This window comes from Triticum aestivum, chromosome 7B (genome assembly GCF_018294505.1).
Source record: "Triticum aestivum cultivar Chinese Spring chromosome 7B, IWGSC CS RefSeq v2.1, whole genome shotgun sequence".
Lineage (NCBI taxonomy): Eukaryota > Viridiplantae > Streptophyta > Magnoliopsida > Poales > Poaceae > Triticum > Triticum aestivum.
In genome coordinates this window covers 365286558-365310972 of record NC_057813.1, presented here as the reverse complement: position 1 = coordinate 365310972, position 24415 = coordinate 365286558, and the positions used below count along the sequence as shown (strand labels likewise).

The following is a 24415-nucleotide window of genomic DNA, read 5'->3' as shown; positions in this document are numbered from 1 at the left end:
TTGGCACAAACAAAAAGTCATTGCATACGCAATATCCACATCAAGTAAGAAAATACAGAGCTTCCGGATCTAAACTCGTCCCTACATTGCATTTAGTTCTGCAATATAGAGATACAATGCAGTCTTGAAAACTATGTGAACCCTTCTGGGTAGATCTTTCTTTACAAATGTAGCATGTTCAAAGTTCTGAGTGGTGAACATCCCTCTCTTATTATACATTTCACCAAGCACCTCCGAAGAAAGATGAGCTCACTCCAAATGGTGAGCCACATAGGTTTCTGGTGCAGTAAAGAACAATTTCCATCAACTTACACCGCAGAAATCCTCAATAAAGCCCCAAGAATTTCCACCAAAATGTACCAACTACTCCCCAAATCAAAGCATTAATCGCTGCTGCTGTAAACCCCAGCTTGAATACATCAGGAAGGTCAACATACCCAGCTGCAGTGCAAAATAACAAGAATTTGGTTAAAGCCCTGATATGAGAAATCTAACAGTTAAATACATTAAAAAAAGGACTTCTTTAAATGTCAGTTTGTGTATATGGACTCGTGGTTTCCGAACGAGGCATTGGAATGGTGTTGTTCTATGCAACAATCTTGAAGGTGGTTTATACACACTCCCCATACTTCAATGGAACGTTGCTTCTTTTTTTTTTAAGAAACAGTACAAACAACCCGAAATAACAGAAAATGGTTTTGTTTAGATGTGTTTTTACATTAAAACACCAAACTGGACATGTAAATTGACGGGCATGTAACACACAAGTGCTTGTGAACATGCATAAATTTGAATCTCAAGTAAAATTACCTCCATAGTAAACTGCAGACTGCCCACTGCTATAATGTGTTAGTGCTCCAAAGAGATTTGAATTGTACGTCAGAGCAAGTGCTGAGAGTATAGCAGGAACACCAGCTGCTAGGTGCATGGCAAGAAACGCCGAGTATAGAGCTCCAACATGTGCAGTTTGGCTTGCAAATAGATAGTGAATAAAGAAATAGGAGGCCTGAAGAACACCAAATGCTGCAGGCCAACTCAATGAGAAAGACTGAAGAACCTTTGCAACACAATTTGACATCCATGACACAATCCCGAGGTCAGTGAGCTGCCCTGCCATTCCCACTAGAATAGCAAACCAAGCTAAAGTGTCCCACGCAGACTTTTCATTCAAGCAATCATCCCAGTTCATCACTCCAAGTAGAAGAAGAATTGAAAGCCCAATCATTGCAGCAACAACACTCGACACACCAATAGCATCCCTGCAAAACAAAGTGTCAGTTCAACATGAAGCTATATTTTGAATAATAAACAAATAATTACACATTTCTGTCTATTTGTAAAAACAGGCATGGTGTTGCACTTTTAAGAACTTCTGTTGCTGTTTTAGTTTCCTACTTCTAATCTTGTTGTCATCATGCTGCCTCTTACGAAAACATTTACAAAAATTCCATGCCATACAGAATGTGACCGCAAGTCGAGATTTTGGAAGCAAATGATCACATAATCCGTGCGCAGGAAGAACATAACAGTATTTCCGAACAATGAAGGCATAAGTAAAACTTACAGGATTTCAGTTTTATTTACTACTACGATCAGGCAGCCAAGGTGGCAAAGAAGGCCGCAAAGCGAGCTGTGAGTGAAGCAAGGGGTCCGGACATATGAGGAGCTCTACCAGCACCAAGACACAAAGGAAGGCGTAAGAAACATCTATAAGGGCCAGTTCTTTTGCTGGCTTCTAGAATAAGCTGCCAACCAAATTTATTCTTTTAGAAGCCTACCAATTAAGACTTGACTAGTAGGCTTCTAAGAAGAAAATTTTGGTTGGGCTTCCAGAATAAGCTGGGTAGGGGGCAGCTTATTCTAGAAGCCCAAAAAAGCCACCAAAGAACTGGCCATAAGATGGCCAAGATCCGAGAGAGGAAGGCGAAGGATCTTGACCAAGTCAAACGCATTAAGGACAGAGCAGATCAGCTCCTGGTGAAGAACTGGCCATAAGATGGCGGGAGTACTTCGACAACTCCGCCTATGTTGTCTCAACATAGCTGGTCCCAAGCGCGGGTAAAGGAGGAGGGTTGTGATAGGCTTGGCGAGCCAACGTGAAAAGTCAGCCACTCTTATTGGAGATGAAACTCAAAAGATTTTCGTTGGGGCGTAACCCTCTCAGCGACGCGCCACATCGGAACCTGGGTGTGGTGTCAAATGGGCAAGGGCCGGGCCCTGCTCAGAGCATTCCATCCGGCGTAAGCATCTGGATAATCTGGAATGCGACATGGCATACCCGAAAGCCCTAAGAAATGCATGGGAAAGAAGGTCAGATTAACCCCGAATGGATTTGGCCTAAAGTTTCAGGATATGTCCGACCAAAGATTTTACCCACCCAATAGTAAAATCCAGCAGATAAAGCAAAAACGGCTCCCATAGAAAGTACAGTCACGCCTCCCCCCCCCCCCCCCCCCCCCCGCCTGCCGTATCTTGTATCTTGATCTGGATACGGTGGCAAGTGAGCAAGGATCGGGTCGTCGCATCCTTAGTGGCGCGCCACATCGATGCCCCGTTGTAGTGGAAAATGAGCAAGGGCCTTCGCATTTGACTCGAGTGCGAAGGGTAAGGTAAGGAAGCTAGCTGAGCCTAGGAGGATCCGTTAGGTAGCTAGAACGTAGGGTCCCTGACAAGTAAGCTTCGGGAGCTAGTTGATACAGCGGGGAGGTGTGGATATCCTTTGCGTCTAAGAAACCAAATGGAGAGCACGGAAAGCGAAGGAGGTGGAGGATACCGGCTTCCAAGTTGTGGTACACGGGGACAGCTGCAAACAGAAATGGAGTAGGCATCTCGCTTAACAAGAGCCTCAAGTATGGAGTGGTAGACATCAAGAGACATGGGGACCAGATTATCTTGGTCAAGCTGGTAGTTGGGGACTTAGTTCTCAATGTTATCAGCGAGTATGCCCTGCAAGTAGGCCACAATGAGAACACCAAGAGGGAGTTCTGGGAACGCCTGGAAGACATGGTTCGAAGTGTACCGATTGGCGAGAAGCTCTTCATAGGAGGAGACCTCAATGGCCACGTGGGTACATCTAACACAGGTTTTGAAGGGGTGCATGGGGGCTTCAGCTATGGAATCAAGAAGGAGAAGATGTCTTAAGCTTTGCTCTAGCCTATGACATGATCGTAGCTAACACCCTCTTTAGAAAGAGAGAATCACATCCGGTGACTTTTAGTAGTGGCCAACACTCTAGCCAGATTGATTTCATCCTCTCGAGAAAAGAAGATAGGCGTGCGTGCCTAGACTGTAAGGTGATACCTGGAGAGAGTGTTGTACCTCAACATAAGCTGATGGTTGCTGACTTTTGCTTTCTGATTCGTGTCCAGCGGGATAAGCATGCCAAAGTCGCTAGAACGAAGTGGTGAAAGCTCAAGGGGGAGGTAGCTCAGGCGTTCAAGGAGAGGGTCATTAAGGAGGGCCCTTGGGAGGAAGGAGGGGATGCGGACAATGTGTGGATGAAGATGGCGACTTGCATTCGTAAGGTGGCCTCGAAGGAGTTTGGAGTGTCCAGGGGAAGGAGAAGCGAAGATAAGGATACCTGGTGGTGGAATGATGATGTCCAGAAGGCGATTAAAGAGAAGAAAGATTGTTTCAGACGCCTATACCTGGATAGGAGTGCAGACAACATAGAGAAGTACAAGATGGCAAAGAAGGCCGCAAAGCGAGCTGTCAGTGAAGCAAGGGGTCGGGCGTATGAGGACATCTACCAACGGTTAGGCACGAGGAAAGCAAAAGGGACATCTATAAGATGGCCAGGATCCGAGAGAGGAAGACAAGGGATATTGGCCAAATCAAATGCATCAAGGACGGAGCAGACCAACTCTTGGTGAAGGACTGGGAGATTAAGCATAGATGTTGGGAGTACTTCGACAAGCTGTTCAATGGGGAGAATGAGAGTTCTACCATTGAACTGGACGACTCCTTTGATGAGACCAGCATGCGTTTTGTGCGGCGAATCCACGAGTCTGAGGTCAAGGAAGCTTTAGAAAGGATGAAAGGAGGCAAGGCGATGGGCCCTGATTGTATCCCCATTGAGGTGTGGAAAGGCTACGGGGACATAGCAATAGTATGGCTAATCAAGCTTTACAACCTCATATTCCGGGCAAAGAAGATGCTAGAAGAACGGAGACGAAGTATATTAGTACCAATCTTCAAGAACAAGGGGGATGTTCAAAGTTGTACTAATTACCGTGGAATTAAGTTGATAAGTCATACAATGAAGCTATGGGAGAGAGTCATTGAGCACCGCTTAAGAAGAATGGCAAGCTTGACCAAAAATCAGTTTGGTTTCATGCCTGGGAGGTCAACCATGGAAGCCATTTTCTTGGTACGACAACTTATGGAGAGATACAGAGAGCAAAAGGACTTGCATATGGTGTTCATTGACTTGGAGAAGGCTTATGATAAGATACTGCGGAATGTCATGTGGTGGGCCTTGGAGAAGCACAAAGTCTCAGCAAAGTACTTTACCCTCATCAAGGACATGTACAATAATGTTGTGACAAGTGTTCGAACAAGTGATGTCGACACTGATGACTTCCCGATTAAGATAGGACTGCATCAGGGGTCAGCTTTGAGCCCTTATCTTTTTGCCTTCGTGATGGGATGAGGTCACAAGGGATATACAAGGAGATATCCCATGGTGTATGCTCTTTGCGGATGATGTGGTACTAGTTGACGATAGTCGGACGGGGGTAAATAGGAAGTTAAGAGTTATGGAGACAAACCTTGGAATCGAAAGGGTTTAGGCTTAGTAGAACTAAAACCGAGTACATGATGTGTTGTTTCAGTACTACTAGGTGTGAGGAGGAGGAGGTTAGCCTTGATGGGCAGGTGGTGCCTTAGAAGGACACCTTTCGATATTTAGGGTCAATGTTGCAGGAGGATGGGGGTATTGATGAAGATGTGAACCATCGAATCAAAGCCGGATGGATGAAGTGGCGCCAAGCTCTGGCATTCTCTGTGATAAGAGAGTGCCACAAAAGCTAAAAGGCAAGTTCTACAGGATGGCGGTTCGACCTGTAATGTTGTATGGCGCTGAGTGTTGGCCGACTAAAAGGCGACATGTTCAACAGTTAGGTGTGGCGGAGATGCGTATGTTGAGATGGATGTGTGGCCACACGAGGAAGGATCGAGTCCTGAATGATGATATACGAGATAGAGTTGAGGTAGCACCAATTGAAGAGAAGCTTGTCCAACATCGTCTGAGATGGTTTGGGCATATTCAGCGAAGGCCTCCAGAAGCTCCAGTGCATAGCGGACAGCTAAAGCGTGCGGAGAATGTCAAGAGAGGTCAAGGTAGACCGAATTTGACATGGGAGGAGTCTGTTAAGAGAGACCTGAAGAATTGGAGTATAACCAAAGAACTAGCTATGGACAGGGGTGCGTGGAAGCTTGCTATCCATGTGCCAGAGCCATGAGTTGGTCGCGAGATCGGGTTTCACCTTTAGCCTACCCCAACTTGTTTGGGACTAAAGGCTCTGCTGTTGTTGTTGGCGGGACTACTTCAACAAGTTGTTCAATGAAGAGAATGAGAGCTCTACCATTGAACTAGACGACTTCTTTGATGATAACAACAAGCGTTTTGTGCGGCGAATGCAGGAGGCTGAGGTCAAGGAGGCTTTAAAAAGAATGAAAGGAGGCAAGGCGATGGGCCCTGATTGTCTCCCCGTTGAGGAGTGGAGAGGCCTCGAAGACATAGCGATAGTATGGCTAACTAAGCTTTTGAACCTCATTTTTCGAGCAAACAAAGTGCCAGAATAATGAAGGCGGAGTATATTAGTACCAATCTTCAAGAAAAGGGGAATGTTCAAAATTGTACTAAATCCATGGAATTAAGCTGATGAGCCATACAATGAAGCTATGGGAGAGTCATTGAGCACCGCTTAAGAAGAATGACAAGTGTGACCAAAAATCAGTTTGGGTTCATGCGTGGGAGGTCCACCATGGAAGCCATTTATTCTTGGTACGAGAACTTATGGAGAGATACGGGGAGCAAAAGAAGAGCATGCATATGATGTTCATTGACTTGGAGAAGGCCTACGATAAGATGTCACAGAATGTCATGTGGTGGGCCTTAGAGAAACACAAAGTCCCAACAAAGTACATTACCCTCATCAAGGACATGTACAACAATGCTATGAAAGTGTTCTTACAAGTGATGGCGACACTGATGACTTTTTAAAATAGGACTGCACCAGGGAGCTTTGAGCCCTTTTTTTTGCTTTCGTGATGCATGAGGTCACAAGGGATATACAAGATATCCCATGGTGTATGCTCTTTGAGGATGATGTGGTGCTAGTCAATGATAGTCAGACGGGGGTTAATGGACAAACCTTGGAATCGGAAGGTTTGGGGCTTAGTAGAACTAAAACCCAGTACATGAGGTGTGGTTTAAGTACTACTAGGCACGAGGAGGAGAAGGTTAGCCTTGATGGGCAGGTGGAATCATAAAAGGACACCTTTTGATATTTGGGGTCAATGATGCAGAAGGATGGATGAAGATGTGAACAATCGAATCGAATCAAAGCCAGGTGGATGAAGTGGCGCTGAGCTTCTTGTGTTCCCTATGACGAGAGAGTGCCACAAAAGCTAAAAGGCAGGTTCTATAGGACGGTGATTTGACCTGCAATGTTGTATAGCGCTGAGTGTTGGCCGACTAAAAGGCGATGACATGTTCAACAGTTAGGTGTAGCGGAGATGCGCATGTTGAGGTGGATGTGTGGCCACACAGGAAAGGATCGGGTATGGAATGATGTTATATGGGATTGGGGTAGCACCGATTTAAGAGAAGTTTGTCCAACATCGTCAAAGATGGTTTGGGTATATTCAGCGCAGGCCTCTCCTATGCATAGCGGACGGCGTGATGATAATGTCAAGAGAGGTCGGGGTAGACCGAACTTGACAAGGGAGGAGTCCGTAAAGAGGGATCTGAAGGACTGGAGTATCGACAAAGAACTAGCCATGTACAGGGATGCATGGAAGCTAGCTATCCATGTGCCAGAACCATGAGTTGGTTCTGCGATCTTATGGGTTTCAGCTCTAGCCAACCCCAATTTGTTTGGGACTAAAGGGTTCGTAGTTGTTGTACGAGGGGAGCAAATATTTGTTTGGGTACAAATGTCAGTTAGGTGCAACCAACAAAAATGGATGACTTCTATGTTGAAAACAGAACGACGCATACCTTTTTCAAGACTAATGGAATTCGTTTTAAACTCATTGAACTTTACGTCAGACTGATAAAGGAAACTTCAGCAGAAAATTCTGGAGGGAACAAATTTCTGTACCATAAGAGCATCTCCAATAGATGTTGTAGATGAAAAAGTAACATATTTTAGCATCACCAGGGCAAAAACAGTGCTCCAATAGATGATGTAGATGCAATTATTTTACTTGAGGGATAGGGCGTGGTGTAAAATAGGCCACCAAGTGATGCAAATTTGCATAACTTGTGTCGCTCGAGCAAAACATGTGCAGTCGCGAGCGTACTCCAACTACCGCGTGGAACATTCCTACGCCGCTCCCGCCGCCCGCTCGTCCACCCGACCACCGTTGTCGGCGATTTTGCAAGGGAAGGCTGCGGCCGCCGCTCGTCCATCCTCCCCTGAGTTCGCCGCAACCCCATCCAGCCGCTGAAGGTCCTGCCGCCGTGCCATGTTTTGGCCGATTCGGCTGTTGGCCGGAGCGCCGACTCCCGTGATGGCTCTCGCAGCTCATGGCCGTTGTCCGGAATAGGACTTCTGGCCACCGAAGCTACCGCGGGCAGTCGCGCGACCGCCATGATTTTGGTCGGCGCCGCCGGCACCACGTCACCAAAATCACGGGCAGCCCTCAACCGGCACGCGTCAACGAGGCGTAGAAGAGGCCTTAGTGAACGTCTCGTCGCTGGCACGGCTACCATCTTTGCTCCGACGAGCAGCCGCCCAATTTCGTCCTCCTCGTGCACAAGGTGTTCGACAAATATTGCACAAAATAAAAATATCCTAAACCTGTCATGTTTTTTTTAACGTGCACGTAAGAAGTACTTTCATGGAGATTTCCGTATTGTAGATGACCTCATGTGACTCCTCTGTTTGGGATGATTCCTCATCGGATGAGGAATATGATTTGGCCGACGAAGAGGACACTATTTCGCTCGTGATTGCTTTGCTCGTGATGATGCACAAGAAGGGGCCGAAGCATGGCGGTTATGTGTTTGGCCGTGAGCACACGAAGAGAACAGCTAGAGGCTCACCCAAGATTGATGGGAACTATTTTACTCCTAAACCAGTTTTTCCGAGGTACTTTCACTGCTAGTTTAGGTTTAGGATTGATTTGAAATGATTTGGTTCACATATGTATGATATTGTGCTCTATTTTACATCACCTATTGGAGCACTAGTGCCCTATTTTACATCATCTATCGGAGTTGGAAGTTTTGGGTGATGTAAAATAGCACTTTTAGGTGATGTAAATTTTACTCGAACCACAATTTGGTGCCCTATTTTACATCATCTATTGGAGTCTAATGATGATAGTTCGTTATAACTGAAGACGTCATCCAGGGCAACTCGTCAGCACCACCGATCGTGAGCTAGACAGTCATCCCCAGTATCTAAATTAAATAGTGCCTAATTCCTGTTGGGTCCCTCTTAGTTTCGACAAGAGTGAAGTGCACTGTAGGTCCCTAAACTATTCAAGGGGTGTCAACCAGGTCCTCGAACTATGAAAATCGACATGTGGGTCCTCGAACTATTGTAAGTGTCTCAGTCACGTCCAAAACCTGCCCGACCCAGTCTGACCTACCGTTGACTGTTGCCACGTCGGACAGGGGTAACGGAGGTGGATGGATATTTACAAAAAACACCCCGAATCGTTTCAGATCTCCATTCCCCAGTCCTTGCCTCTTCTTCTCCTTCTCTCCCAATCTCTCTCACGGCGATTTGGGGGCGGCGGCGCCATGGTTCGGAGCTGGAGCGCGTCAGCGAGCTCTTCCTGGCCGCCTTCCTCTGACCCTGAGGCTGGTGCATCTCTCCCTCTACTTAAGTGCTGCACGTGCGGCTGGAGGCAAGTGATTCGTCTGGTTTCCAAATCTGACAGGAATCCAGGACGGGTTTTCTTCAAATGCCCTAATCACAAGGTCACTTTCGTTGTTTGAGTTAGTCTTCACTTTCGAATCAATAAGATCTCTCAAATTTTCTGCTCTTTGTTTGCTTGTTTTTTTTTGTTTTTTTTATTTTGGCAGAGAGGGTCACATGGATCTTGTGACTGCTATCACTGGATAGATGAATATTTGGATCTTGTTTTGTGCCATGGTTATAATATTCCTGAAGAGGAGGTGGAGTACATTGCAATGATTTCCAAGCCCTATCTGGACAGGGAGATGACAACCAAAGGAACGAAGCCAAACATTCGTGCTAGTTTCATAGAGAAAGATAGCAGGGTAGAAAGTGTGGTCAAGAAGATTAGCAACATTCCTGGAAATCAGATGAGCCAGATTGCTGAAGATATCAAGCTTCAGTTGGATCTTGTTGTAGGCATAGGTTGGAAGATTCTGCTTGTTTGTACCATGATTCTTGCCGTGAACTTGTATGCTGTTGTAATGAAGTAGGAGCTGAAATGTGTTTTTAGTTGCCAAATGTGCAAGAAACATTGGCAGTGAACAATGTATGGTGCATGTAGCGATGACATTATGAAATATTTCCAGAATGTGCTTTGCAATATTCCCAGAATGTGTAAGCATGACAAATTTTGGCAAGCATTTCATCACATTTTTAACAAGCACTATCATAACAGGTTGTTCACAAAAGACATACATAATTGTCACAAAAGAGGAGTGCATCCAAAAGAGAGGGACAGTAGCATCTATCATAGCAGGTTGTTCACAAAGGACACATATGCACTCCATACGCTATTACAAGGTGTGGATCAAAACCTACAGCCAAGACATGGGCATGAGCCAAGACAGTGTGATTCGAAAGTGAAGACTAACTCAAACAACGAAAGTGACCTTGTGATTAGGGCATTTGAAGAAAACCCGTCCTGGATTCCTGTCAGATTTGGAAACCAGACGAATCACTTGCCTCCAGCCGCACATGCAGCACTTAAGTAGAGGGAGAGATGCACCAGCCTCAGGGTCAGAGGAAGGCGGCCAGGAAGAGCTCGCTGACGCGCTCCAGCTCCGAACCATGGCGCCGCCGCCCCCAAATCGCCGTGAGAGAGATCGGGAGAGAAGGAGAAGAAGAGGCAAGGACTGGGGAATGGAGATCTGAAACGATTCGGGGTGTTTTTTGTAAATATCCATCCACCTCCGTTACCCCTGTCCGACGTGGCAACAGTCAACGGTAGGTCAGACTGGGTCGGGCAGGTTTTGGACGTGACTGAGACACTTACAATAGTTCGAGGACCCACATGTCGATTTTCATAGTTCGAGGACCTGGTTGACACCCCTCGAATAGTTTAGGGACCTACAGTGCACTTCACTCTTTCGACAACTGGACACAACTACAAAGTCAGCAGAGCCAACCATAAAAGTACTTGTAATCATGTGGTGTGTATGTGTCTGCTTTCACAATAAAAGGTGTAATGTAATGAGAGAAGCAGCAAGATATGCAGTTCGTGAAACTGCAAGCAACACTGCAGATAACAAGTAGATATAAATGGAGACAAACGCACCATTAGTCATATTGCTTACGCAGGATGAGTACTTTAGTCACAGAACTATTAGATTGTTAAATAGCGGTCACATTTGTTTATGAGCAAACAGATCACATACCCTTTTGCGAAGTAACCGCAGCTGACATGGCATGCTAATGAGGCCGTCTTTTTACAAAATAAACCCTGATAATATCTTTAGTGGTTTAATGCGCAACTTAAAACTCCCTCTTCCCCTCACGCTCCCAGCCATGGCTCGGTGGCGCTCATGCTCGCCGCCGCATGCCCTCTTGTCCGACAGCACAACGCCGATGCCGCCCACGGCACTGGGGTTCAGGGGCTGGCCATTAGGGCTGTAAAAAAAGCTTGGGCTCGTCATGTTGTTCGACTTTGATTCGTTCCAGGCTGGATTCGAGCTTGGCTCAAGAGCTAAACAAGCTGAGCTCAAGCCTGATGTGAAGGTCACGAACCTGGCGAGCTCAAGCTTGAACAGTTCGCAAAGGCTCGGTAGAACGGGCATGCTCAACGTTCCAGCTCTTTCAACAAATAACTGTAGGCCCAATGTTACCATACCCCCGCCACTACTACTTGATATGCACAAGTCTGGGCACCTCACGGGACTTCACTCCTGAGGCAAAGAAGCCTTTTGTAGCCTAGTAACTCATCGTTAATGCATGTGCATTGGAGCACTCCAGTTCATATGAAGCAGCACAAAGGTTGTGGAGGAGCAACTCCACTTTGCTGCTATAAAGTGTACAACACAAGTGTTGAAGGAACAGCTTCAACGCGATGTGCTAGATATCGCTCTCGAGGCGAATGTAGGTCGATAGGGTAGCGAGAGTTCAATCCAGAACTCCTGGGGCACAAGATCTACTCCAAGATCTTAGATAAAAACAACAAGTTTTATTATAGGTAATGGGTACATAGTCTGGTTTCCAAAGTAGAGGTGAGGACCTCTATTTATAGGGCTTTGGGAAGCCTTCACATACTTCTACTTATAGCTGGAACACTCTAGAAAACATTATTTAGGATTCATCTCTCTACTCACAACTACTTATAACTAGAGAACTCTAGAAACAACGGGTGGGGTAAAGAAAACAAAAGAAATACTACACTAGAGTGGAAGCATCTAGAAGTAGCCAAACAGATCCGGCATGTGTTTTCTTTCTTCTCATCTAGTGTTCCTCATCATTCTCCCCTGGTAGTTTGGAACTCGCCCTCAAGTTATCTTCATAGAGCGCTTCTTTTGGATGGTAGAGAGTCAAGTCCGCAACATTGGAAGTGTTGGAGATACCCATGTCACTTGGACGATCTATCACATAAGCATTATCATTTATCCTCCTCACGATAGAGAAGGGCACATACCTTCGCTGCCTAAGTTTCCCTTTAACACCTAATGGCAGCCTCTCTTTTCGGAGGTAGACCATCACCTTATCACCGACTTGGAATGATTTTGGCCTCCTTTTGCAATCAGCAAGTTGTTTATATTTCTGATTTTGTGCTTCCAAAGCGCCGTTATCATTTATCCTCCTCACGATAGAGAAGGGCACATACCTTCGCTGCCTAAGTTTCCCTTTAACACCTAATGGCAGCCTCTCTTTTCGGAGGTAGACCATCACCTTATCACCGATTTGGAATGATTTTGGCCTCCTTTTGCAATCAGCAAGTTGTTTATATTTCTGATTTTGTGCTTCCAAAGCGCCGCGAATCTCTTCAAATAACTCGGTGTAATTATCAGCAAAGGACAATGCTAATTTTGAGTTTCCCCTTGATGGTAGCTTCACCAGGTCCACCACATGTGTTGGAACTTTAGTGTAGACAATGGAAAAAGGGCTCCTTCCTGTGGATCTATGCTTGGAGTTATTGTAGGAGAACTCTACAAGAGATAAAGCCAAATCCCATTGCCCCTTTCTTTCTCCACAAATGCAACAGATCAGATTACCCAAAAACTTGTTCACCACTCCCGTTTGTCCATCTGTTTGTGGATGAGCAGTGCTAGAAAATTTCAATTCAGTGTTGAATTGCTTCCACAAAGTGAGCCAAAATGCAGCAAGAAACTTGCTATCACGGTCTGAGACGATGGACCTTGGAACTCCATGAAGTCTGAACACTTCTCGAAAGAAATAGGCTTGCCACATGATGAGCATCTGTTGTCTTGCGGCATGGGATGAAATGAGCCATCTTAGAGAATCTGTCCACGACCACAAACACAGCATCACTCCCTCGTCTTGTTCTTGGCAAGCCCAAGACGAAGTCCATAGAGATGCCCTCCCATGGAGCGATAGGAACAGGCAAAGGCATGTATAACCATGTGTTCTGGACTTGGCCTTTGTAGGTTTGACATATAGGGCATGCATCTCTCATTAGTTGTGGCCAAAAGTAGCAAGCTTCTAGGTCAGCGATAGTCTTGTCCCGTCCAACATGGCCACTAAGATCACCTGAATGGAGCTCTCTAACCAGCTTGTCACGTAGAGAACTTCTTGGAATGTATAAACGATCATTTTTTAAGAGATATCCATCTTGCATCAAATAGCCATCACCTAATGGTTGGCCCCTTGCGTGCTTTACCCAAACATGGCCAAATCTTCGTCACCCTCATACAACTCCTTTATTTGATCCATAACCGAAAGGTCAGCTTCAAAAGAAGTCAAGAGGCATGCACCACGACTAAAAGCATCGGCCACTCTGTTAGTTATTCCAGATTTATGCACGATGAGATAGTTAAACCTCTCCAGATATGCTGCCCATCTTGCTAGCATGCAGTCAACATGCTTTTGATTTCTAAAATGCTTCAAGGATTGATGGTCGTTATAAACAACGAATTCTTTAGGCAGCAAATAGATTTCCCAAGTTTTCAACGCTCTGAAAACAGCATATAATTCTTGCTGATAGGTACTCCATTTTTGTCTAGCTTCACTTAACTTCTCACTAAAGAAAGCAATGGGCTTCCTTTCTTGAGATAGGACAGCTCCAATGCCTACTCCACTTGCATCACACCCCAACTCAAAAGTCTTGTTGAAATCAGGTAGCACCAAGACAGGAGCTTGTGATAGTTTTTGTTTTGTCTCATTGAAACTAGCTTTAGTTGCTTCTGTCCATTAGAACTTTCCTTTCTTCAAACACTTGATAATTGGTGCCATGATAGTGCTGAAATTATTCACAAATCGCCTATAGAAAGTTGCAAGGCCATGAAAACTTCTTACCTGAGAAATGGTCTTCGGAGTTGGCCATTCTCGGATTACTTCAACCTTAGAATCATCAACACGAATACTGTCACATGTTATGACGAATCCTAGGAAAAGAAGTTGTATTTGCAGGAAAACACATTTCTTCAAGTTGACGTAGAGCTTATTTTCCCTTAGTACTTCTAGCACCTTCCGGATGTGATCAAAGTGTTCATCCTCATCCTTGCTATAGATCAAGATGTCATCAAAATAGACCACAACAAAGTGGGACAAGAAGAGTCGAAGGACTTGATTCATTAAGCACATAAAGGTACTTGGTGCATTTGAGAGTCCAAATGGCATGACTAGCCATTCAAACAACCCTTCCTTTGTCTTGAAGGCGGTTTTCCATTCATCCCCGGGTCTGATACGGACTTGATAATATCCGCTTCTTAAATCTAGCTTTGTGAACACTCTTGCTCCACTAAGCTGATCCAACATATCATCCAGACAAGGAATCGGGAATCTATATCTTACGGTGATCTTGTTAATGGCTCTGCTGTCCGTACACATGCGCCAAGATCCATCTTTCTTTGGCGCGAATAGGGCTAGTACAGCACATGGGCTAATACTTTCTCGAATGTGCCCCTTTTGCAACAATTCCTCCACTTTCTCCTTCAATATATCATGTTCCTTTGGGCTCATTCGATAGTGTGGAAGATTAGGAAGACTTGCTCCCGGAATAGTCAATTCTATGTTGAATTCCTCTCATCGGTGGCAGGCCTTGTGGCTCACCAAGTATGTTCTGAAATTCTGCCAATAAACCACGTACCTTTGCTGGAATTTCAATAGTCAGGTGCTCTTCTCCTTTTACAACAAGTGCAGCACACAAATCTGCCTCCTTCAAGTCCTCCATAAACTCATGAGGGGTATGGGAAATAGTTAACACAGTTTTCCCCTCCTCCTTAGAGGTATTACCTTCGTTTTTGTTTGGTAAGATAATGATCTTTCTCTTGTTCCAAATGAAAGAGTAAGAATTTTCCTTACCCTTGTCTGTAGTATCCACATCAAATTGCCAAGGTCTCCCAAGAAGAACATGGCTAGCGTCCATATCAACTATGTCACACAACACATTTGAGCGATAATGCTTGCCCAAGGAAAGTGGCAGGTTGCATTATTTGGTGATCCTCATATTCACTCCTTTCTTGATCCACCCAATAGTGTAGGGGTTTGGATGACCATGAGTATCGGCTCACCAACTTCTGGGAGATAAGATTCTCGCAACTGCAACTATCAAACACTAACTTGCATACCTTGCCATTCACTGTGCATTTGCTCTCAAATATTTTCTTCCGTTGTGTGTCGTCGGGTTGTGGTGTGGAACATAGGAGACGCTGAATCACATATACCACCTCTTCACCTTCTTCTTGACAAACCTCTTGTCCCTCTACATCTTCAGATTCGTATTCTTCCTCATCGCCTTCACCATCATGGATAGTTGTGTTAACAAATTTCCTTGGTGGGCAGCCGCTGGATATGTGTCCCTCTTCACCACATTTATAGCATTTTGGGCCTTCATTGGACTTACCCTTGCCTCTAGTTTGCTTTTGGATGGGTCGTTTTGCCTTTGGTGGAGCGGTCTTTTCTTCCACTCTATTAGGCTGACTCCTAGACGAGCCTTCGGTATGAGGATATGGAGGATATGGAGCTTCAGTTGCCTTTCTTGTCCTCGCAAACCTCTCGGCCTTTAAGGCTAGAGCTTGTGCTTGATCAACGGACCAGATTTGTTGCATCATCAATCGATCTTGAATAGCGTCATTGAGACCATTGATGTACCTTGCAACTTGTTGATCTTCAGTTTCAGCAAGGTTGCACCTCACTTGTAGCCTTAGAAACTCCTCCGTGTAATCTGAAACAATCCTATTTCCTTGAGCACAATTTTGAAATTGGATAAATAGGATCTGGTCATAATCAGCGGACAAAAATCTCCCTTTCAAGAGACTTTTCATTTGCCGCCAAGTTCTCACACGAGGTTCTCCTCTCAGCTTGCGCTCTTCTTGAACGTGATGCCACCATGCACCGGCTCCTCCTTTCAGCTTGTATGCGACCAAAGGAACTCTGCGATCTTCCGGAACCTCCATGACCTCAAAGAAAGTCTCCACTTCATATAACCAATCCAGGCACCCTTCAATGTCAACATTTCCATTAAAACTTAGGATCTCACCTTTCACCTTGTATGTATCTCTTGCATATGTAGGGTTGGGTGCTCTCCGATATGCGTAGAGATTTGGTTCTTCAAGGGCATCATCATATTCTTCACCTTCAGAAGCTTCAACATAAATTGGCCTTCTTGAAGCACGTTGAACAGCATGTTCTTGTGGCGGTCTTGCTCCAAGATTACCTCTCCTTCTTCCTTGATGAACATCTTCTTCTTCTTTAGATGAATCTCCTTCATTGGTAGCAGGGGGACACCCTTTCTTATCATCTCAACCAGCTGGTCAAATCTCCGATTAAGATCTTCACGCAGCTCTTTGATTTGTTGTTCAGCAACATACATCCTCTTCAACAATTGCTCTGTTGCTTGCTGCAGCTTGCTCTCGAAGAGGACAGCAAGAACGATTATGGGTCAACGAGGCTCTGATACCACCTGAAGCAGCACAAAGGTTGTGGAGGAGCAACTCCACCTTGCTGCTACAATGTGTACAGCACAAGTGTGAACAGCTTCAACGTGATGTGCTAGATATCGCTCTAGAGGCGAATGTAGGCCGATAGGGCAGCAAGAGTTCAATCCAGAACTCCTAGAGGCACAAGATCTACTCCCAGATCTTAGATAAGAACAACAAGTTCTATTATAGGTAGTGGGTACATAGTCTGGTGTCCAAAATAGAGGTGAGGACCTCTATTTATAGGGCTTTGGGAAGCCTTCACATACTTTTACTTATAGCTGGAACACTCTAGAAAACATTATTTAGGATTCATCTCTCTACTCACAACAGCGGGTAGGGTAAAGAAAACAAAAGAAATACTACACTAGAGTGGAAGCATCTAGAAGTATCCAAACAGATCTGGCATGTGTTTTCTTTCTTCTCATCTAGTGTTCCTCATCATCATACCACATCGGTTGCTGATACGGAGCACGGCAGAGCTCCAGCAATAAATAGAGGCTTGTGTTGTTGTCATCTTGGTCAGTATACTCTAATTTGTGCCGTCTAACAGATGTGCTGGTTGAATTTATTAAATATAAAAAATAAAGAGTTCTGCAAGCTTGTAAAGCCTTCAGCTAGTAGTGCTCAACCTCATTCCTAAGCTCACGACCCGATATTCGAGCTAACCTTTTGGCTCGTGGTGGAAATCGAGCTCGAGCCGAGCCTGGGTGTACTCGCTCGAGTTCGGTTCGTTTACGGACCTACTGTCCATGCTCGGCGCAAGGCAGGGCCATGGAGCAGCCCATGGCGGCGCTGGACGCGTCCGTGAGCTACGAGGACACGCACGCCAGTTTGCCCATGGCGTCCACAGGAATGGAGGTGGCCGGATTGTCACCGAATGTGAGCACAGACACAGACAGTGCCAATGGAAGGCATGTGTGGCGGTGACGAAACGCAGCGGTGATGGTCTGCAGAAGTCATGGAAAAGGTCCTGGGGGCTGACCCACAGCTACGCAGGGGGCATGCAGGTCGTGGAACACGCTCGGAGTCGTCGTCGTACTCGACGAAGGCATAGCCCTTCCCTTCCCCATTGCACCATGGGCGGCGAGGTGGACGGAGAGGACCCGGCCGATGAGCTCAGAGGCGTCACAGACCTCCTTCTCCGCGGTGTCAAAGGGGTTGTGACGAGGATACGGGCGGCACCAAGGTATAGTCAGCATGGCCGAAAGCCAGCCCAGCGACCCTAGCATGGCCGGACTGGCGACTCATGTCCAGCTCCTTGATGGGATGCCTCATCATCTCGATGGCCAAGTCAACCAACCAGCTCACCCAACAAGCCAGGGTCCGGTGTGACCCAGTAGCCCCCACCAACTTGTAAACCGACCCGAGGAATGTAACCCTAACCTGACCACATATATAAGGAAAGTTATAGGCCTCTCGAGAGACAAGAGATTCATCTCAAATCATTCTACACACCACTAGCAAAATATATGGTTCCTCGCCTAACCCTTCAGCTCCCACCTCTACAGCCACTGTGGCGCCCCTTGTACAACCCTAGCTAAGATGTCTCTGATATCCAGCCGGCACACTAAGCAATACATCTCAGCAGCAGGAATAGAGTATTGCCGCTTCACGGAGGGCAAGAACCTGAGTAGATCATTGTCTCTTGTGTGTCGCCATTCCGATCTACCACTCATGGACCCGCGATAGTTCCTGTCGGATCAGAATGCTGACATTATGTTCTCGACGCACACGACACGGCTACACAAATAGGTGGAGGAAACTGCGATGATGTCATTGATTGACAACTTCAGTCGAAGTCCCTTTTTTAAGTGCGTCATGTCATAAGTCGGTTTCGCAGTCTCATCAACCTCGTGGAAGAGAGGGGTTTAATTTGCACTAAACCACACTAAAGCTGTCATCATAGTTACATATAAAAAAATGTCACATGTTTGCTCATAAACTATAAGTCTTGTGGCCACTTTAAAAATTAAAACATTCTTAGACTACACATATCACATGAGCTGTGTGACTAATGTTACATGTATCTCTTGTACATCAATCATAAATCCGAAGTATATTGCTAGTACATAAACTCAGTGCAGAGAAATACTTTAGTCAAAAAGACATAAATCTTACCCAAAAATCCAGAGTGAGACTGCAAGAATCATTGTAGCAACCATGACCCATTCATTTTTTGTCACTGGGCCCATTTTCTTTAGTTTTTGAGCAGCTAATGCAGGGGCTTCAGGAGTGTCCTTTATTTCTGGAGGGAATATTTTGTATAGCAAATAAGGTGTTGCTAAAAGCGAAATGATGGCAGGCAAACTTGCAACCTTGAACCATGATATCCACGGGCTTGCAATTTTGACACCAGCCTCCTCCGCTAACTTCAAACACAAGAGATTCTGCGCAGCAGCGGTCAGAAAGAGAGCACTGGAGTTGCCAGATGCCTGTCAAGCAGCAGAAACCAACACGACACTGTTATTGGTAGTTTTAAAATTCAAGCTAAATGGTTAAGAAGTGAAACAGAGAGAAATTATACATGCGACCACTCTAGAAGCAACACATCAGAAACTCTGGGAGTATATCACAGAGAAACAGCACCACAACTTCCAAACTTAAAGAAGGATTGTTGGTTGCCCATGGTTTACTTTGAAACTCAGATGTCTCCACCAAAACATCGACATACTAAAGCATACCTTATCCTTCCAACGTAAGACGTTACAAGAATACACCATCCTTCCCAATGTAGTACCATATTATCATTATTTTAATGATTTAGTCTCAGTATTCCACTATGCATAGGATCGCACCAGATCCTCTACGCACATACCCAGAAACAGCTCCGCATCACACAAAGAGCAGCGGACATTACAAAACCACATTTCAAGACCTTCATTATTAAAGGGAAGCTTAGGTAGCGAAGGTATAGGCCCTTCCCTATTATGAGGAAGATAAATGATAATGCTGATGTGATAGATCTTCCAGGCGAGATGGCTATACAATGTTGCGGACTTGAGTCTCTACCACCCAGAAGAAGCGCTCTATGAAGATAACTCAAGGTCGAGTTACAAACAACCAGGGGAGAATGATGAGGAACAATAGAGGAAAATAAAAGAAGAAGAAGAAGAAGAAGAAGAAGAAGAAAGCAAACTTCTAGATACTTCTCAACAACAACAACAACAACAACAACAACAACAACAACAAAGCCTTTAGTCCCAAACAAGTTGGGGTAGGCTAGAGCTGAAACTCATAAGATCTCGCAAGGGTAGGCTAGAGCTGAAACTCATAAGATCTCGCAACCTCATGATTCTGGCACATGGATAGCTAGCTTCCACGCACATCTGTCCCCTCCAGTATTTTCTTTTCTTTTCTTAACCTGGCTACTGTTTCCTAGAGTCTTCTAGGTATAAATGGAATATTGTATCTTAAGTGATGTTTTCTAGAATGTTCTAGCTATAAGTAGAATTTGGGATGTGAAGACTTCCCAAAGTCCTATAAATAGAGGTCCTCATCTCTAACTTGTGACAAGGCTATGTAACCCCACTACCTATAATAGAACTTGGTGTTCTTATCTAAGATCTTGGAGTAGATCTTGTGCTCAAGGAGTTTTGGACTAAACTCCTGCTGCCACATTGGCCTATTTGGCCTCTAGAGCGATATCTACGCAGCACATTGATTCAACACTTGTGGTGCACACTGTGTAGCAACAACCAGCAAGGTGGAGTTGTTCCTCCACAACCTTGTGCTGCTTCAATTTCCCCCTTTTTCTTTTCTTTTTCCACATACCCACAACACACTTATACAAAACACTCACAGACTTCTTCGGCACCAGTGCCAGTTTATTAATTTGATGGTGTCGTCTACTCAGATGAGCTCTACAGCGCAACCTTGTGTATAAATATCAAATATCTAAAATTGCACCCTTAGTGATGGACTTTTAGACTGAATATCCAATATAATACTCCAAAATTGATGTTGAACTACCATGACCAATGCAAATCAAAGCAGCTTTCTGGCACAGTCTGGAAGAATCCACTACTGACATAACCCTAATTATTGAAAAGTAGATAAAACCAGACGATAATATTCTGCTCTGCTTTGTTGAGAGGGGCCGAGCCCCTTTATATTGTTGTAAATAAAATATCAGCTATCAATCAGAAGGTTCCTAGTTCTCCATGTTGTATAAGCCAGAGCACCAAGAAATATTGAAGATCAAAGACACAAAAAGAAAGGTCAAATGCCAAGTCAAATGGCAACCTAATGATAAAGAGACCCAAGAAAGTATGAAGCCCATTAACCCCACTCATGCACATCCCTCATGGACCAAAGATTGAAATAACCTTCCTCTTCTTTATGTTCGTAGGGGCATTTAGTTTTTTCTACAATAGACTCTTTTGCCCATGCTTTCCCTCCCCGCCAGGGGTAGTGGTGGTCATTTGTACAAGGCCTTGAGCCTATAAAAGGCACCACATGGATCATTTGTAACCTATCTCTCATTTGGAATAAGAGAGCTCTCACAACAGAGCAAGACCTTGGCTTCCTTTTGAGACGACCGCTTAGGCAATCGGACCAAGTGAATTTCCCTCCGAGCCCAGGCTCGGAACGGAAACATCACGAAGAAAGCTTACCACGTGTCGAGGATTCAGCCTACAACACAGGGCCGGGTATCGTAACGGTACTCGGGGGGTCCACTCCTCAACGAGATTAAGCTTCACTCGATCAGGAGGCGTGGCCAAACCCAAAAAAACTCTCTCCGGTATACATCGACCGGTTGCACAACCGATGTGTATGCCCGTTTTTAAGGTTGATGAATGCGATGCTTGCTAGCATTGTGCCACGTCGACTCGATCAACGACAAATATCTACCAAGACTATTCAAACTTCGGATCAAATATATAGCAGACAAGACTTGATTGACAAAAAAACACCTTATGTGGTTTTTCATTAAGCAACATATATAGTACATAAGACTTGATCAACAAGCTGGTAAATCTATTCAAACTCTAATACGATCTCTAAACTAACAGGATTCTTTCTAACAAACTTGCTTAATCAATCAGGACTCTGGTTAAGGGATAAGAGCAAGACTCCATGTTTGATGGGCTGGTCCACATATCATCTCTCCCTTTCTTCAAGGAATCTTGTGTACTACTAGTTGTGGAGCTATCTTGGTCGTAGTCATCAGCCTCGATGAAGAAGAGCCACGCACAATGATGACCACCGAACATAAATCTCGTTGTGCAAAGGCCCCAACGGCGATGTTCTACCAACTCAGTTGGGGTGAGGCACCAAACTTGCCATGGCGGCGTTCACTGGAGTGGTCGACGATGTTGTGCAAAGGCCCAACGACGACCTTCTACCAACTCAGTTGGGGTGAGGCGCCAAACTTGCCATGGCGGCGTTCACTGGAGTGGTCGACGATAGAACAGGTGCTAGTGGTGCTGGAAGTGACAGTATTGGAGTTGCGTTGATCGCGGGAGGGTCGGAGGGGCCGCTCAGAAGGCTAGTGTAGTGATGTTGCGAGGAAATGCCACTGCTCATAGGCCTTGGTGAAGGAAATGGCGGTGTGGACGTCAGATGGTCGTTAAAGCTCGATGTCAAAGCGAAGACCATCAGCCAAGCCTACTGTGTACAAATACTGTTGTTAGGACGGTGTTAATGGCTCATTGTTGCGGCACTAGAGCGCTAGAAACCTGTTGGTGTAGTCAGCAACCGAGGAAGTGAATGGGAAACGTGCCAACTCACCCAAGGGATTTGCCCGACGTGATGGCCCAAACAGAACGTGGCAAGCCTCCGTGAACTGCTCCCATGGCCAATTGTGCTCGAATTGTAAGTACCAGAACTGGGCATCATTAGTTCATGCGTTGTCCATGAAAAAACTGATCGGACCTATTAAGGCAACCAAGAGGATTAAGCGAGACAGCATATGTTGGGAAGTCGAGCTTGTGGAAGCGGAGCATGCTGGAACCTAAACCTAAGCCAAGGTAATGGTTAGGCAGGGGCAAGGGAGGTGATGGGCAGGGTGGATCCATAGATGGGTTGTGGAAGGGGGCACGGCCATACTGGTGTAAGGAATCAATTGGTGGTTGGAGGCGTGAAGGCGGTCAAGGCGGCAGAGATCTGCGCCTGGTGATGGTAGAGCTGTTGTTAGTAGGTGGGCGACAAAATTGGGGCGGGATTTGGGGTAGGATTTGAGCTGTAAGGTGGGGGTGCGAAGTGGCCGAAATTGATGTTAGGGGGCAGCTGGCGAGTAAGGAGATGGCTGGAGGTGGTAAAAGGGGAATGGTTGCTGGTGGTGGTTAGCAGGAGTTAGCACAGGGTTGTGTTGCGACAGCAAGCAGCCGGTTGATGGCAGGAAAGCGAGGGGTGGTTGGGGTGGGCAATCGGTGATTCCCCGCTTACATGTCAGCATATGGACAACCCATGTGACGCAACTGTAATTGAAGAACTCATTCTGAGCACCCCCATAAGCAATGTAGTATAGAGATAAAATGGTACTCCCTCCGTTCCAAAATAGATGACTCAACTTTATACTAAAGTTAGTACAAAGTTGGGTCATCTATTTTGGAACGGAGGGAGTAATTACGTATTCTATCAGGATATGAGAAACAGAACATGACCCTAGCTATGAGCGCATATCACGGACTCAGCGATCTTGGGAAAAATTGATGACCATCTGGGCAAAATGCACCTCCAAGATTACAATGATTCATCAGTAATATCTTAAATTCGTAAATAAAAAGCGCAGCCTTTTGGCATGTGCATCAGTAAATTGTAGTGTACCTGCAGCTGAGACTGCACAAGGTAGGCACCCAGTTTCTTCGCTGATGGATCATTCGGCTTGCTGCCGGCCGATAGCGACAGCGACTTGACAATGGGAAGGAACACCCCTCCAGCCCTCGCCGTGGTGCTGGGCATGGCCGGCGCGATGCATGCCTCACTGATGGTGAGACCGTAGGATAGGCCCAGAGTGCTTCCACCCAACCACTTGACGAAGTAGGTGGCAACGCGGTCGCCGAGGCCGGTCTTGACGAACCCCCGTGCAAAGAAGAAGGAGATGACGATGAGCCAGATGACCTCGTTGGTGAACGCCCCGAACGCCGCGATGAAGGGGAGCGTACCCGTGGCCACGGTAGCAGTGAGGCCGAGGAATGCCCACGCGCCGACGGGGAGCGGGCCGAGGACGAGCCCTGCGATGGTGGAGAGAAAGATGGAGAGGAGCTGCCACGCCTGCGGAGTCACCTCGGGGGGGCGCGGCGCCAGGAATCGCACTGCGAGGCCGACCGCGATGGAGGCGATGAGGGGGAGCAGCTTCGCGCCGGCCGAGGCCGCGGCGGGGGCCGGCGCCGGTGCGGGCTCAGTGTTGGGGCTTGAAGCTTGGGTGGCGGACGCGGAGGCCAGGAGAGGATGGAGGTGGCGGCAAGGGGCGAGGGAGAAGCGAGGGGAGATGGGGCGGCAGAGGGAGAGAGAATTAGTGGAGGGCTGCAGCTGCAGATGGCGGCGGCGTAGGTGGTCGTGGGGAGTAGGGAGGGGGAGAGCCGGGCGGTGGGACACCGCGAGGTGTAGGCGCTCCATTGGCGCTCGGCTGTGCACGGCGGCGCGAGCGGCCGAGCGGAGGAACCGGGGGTCGGATACTGGTGGCTGCGGCCTTCCGAGAGCTACGGGTGAGATTGGTCTATACGGGAAAGCATAATCCGTTAGGGTTCTGTACAGTGTATACACTGGCCCGTCGTGTCAGCGTCTTAGTGTGCATTTTGCGCTTTTTTGTTCTGTTTTGTGGATGAGAGTTAATTGCATACAATTACCACAATTTTGGCTGGGTTTTCATTAACTTTTTAGCATATCAGTACCAAGCTTAGGGTAGGCCGCAAAAATCAGACTAACTCTGGTTTGAACCGTTTTTTGAAAGCTTAACTGACAAATAGG

General features: G+C 46.2%; 1 protein-coding gene across 1 annotated transcript; it reads right to left on the bottom strand.

The window, feature by feature from the left end:
- On the bottom strand, window positions 1-24154 carry LOC123160107 (dicarboxylate transporter 2.1, chloroplastic). The gene is made up of 4 exons (XM_044577927.1): window positions 23273-24154; window positions 18623-18936; window positions 811-1259; window positions 1-441 (listed from the first exon to the last, which is right to left on the bottom strand). Exons 1-4 carry the CDS (start codon window positions 24062-24064, stop codon window positions 326-328), a joined length of 1671 nt encoding a protein of 556 aa, XP_044433862.1. The 5' UTR covers window positions 24065-24154; the 3' UTR covers window positions 1-325.
- Window positions 24155-24415: the final 261 nt, after the last annotated feature.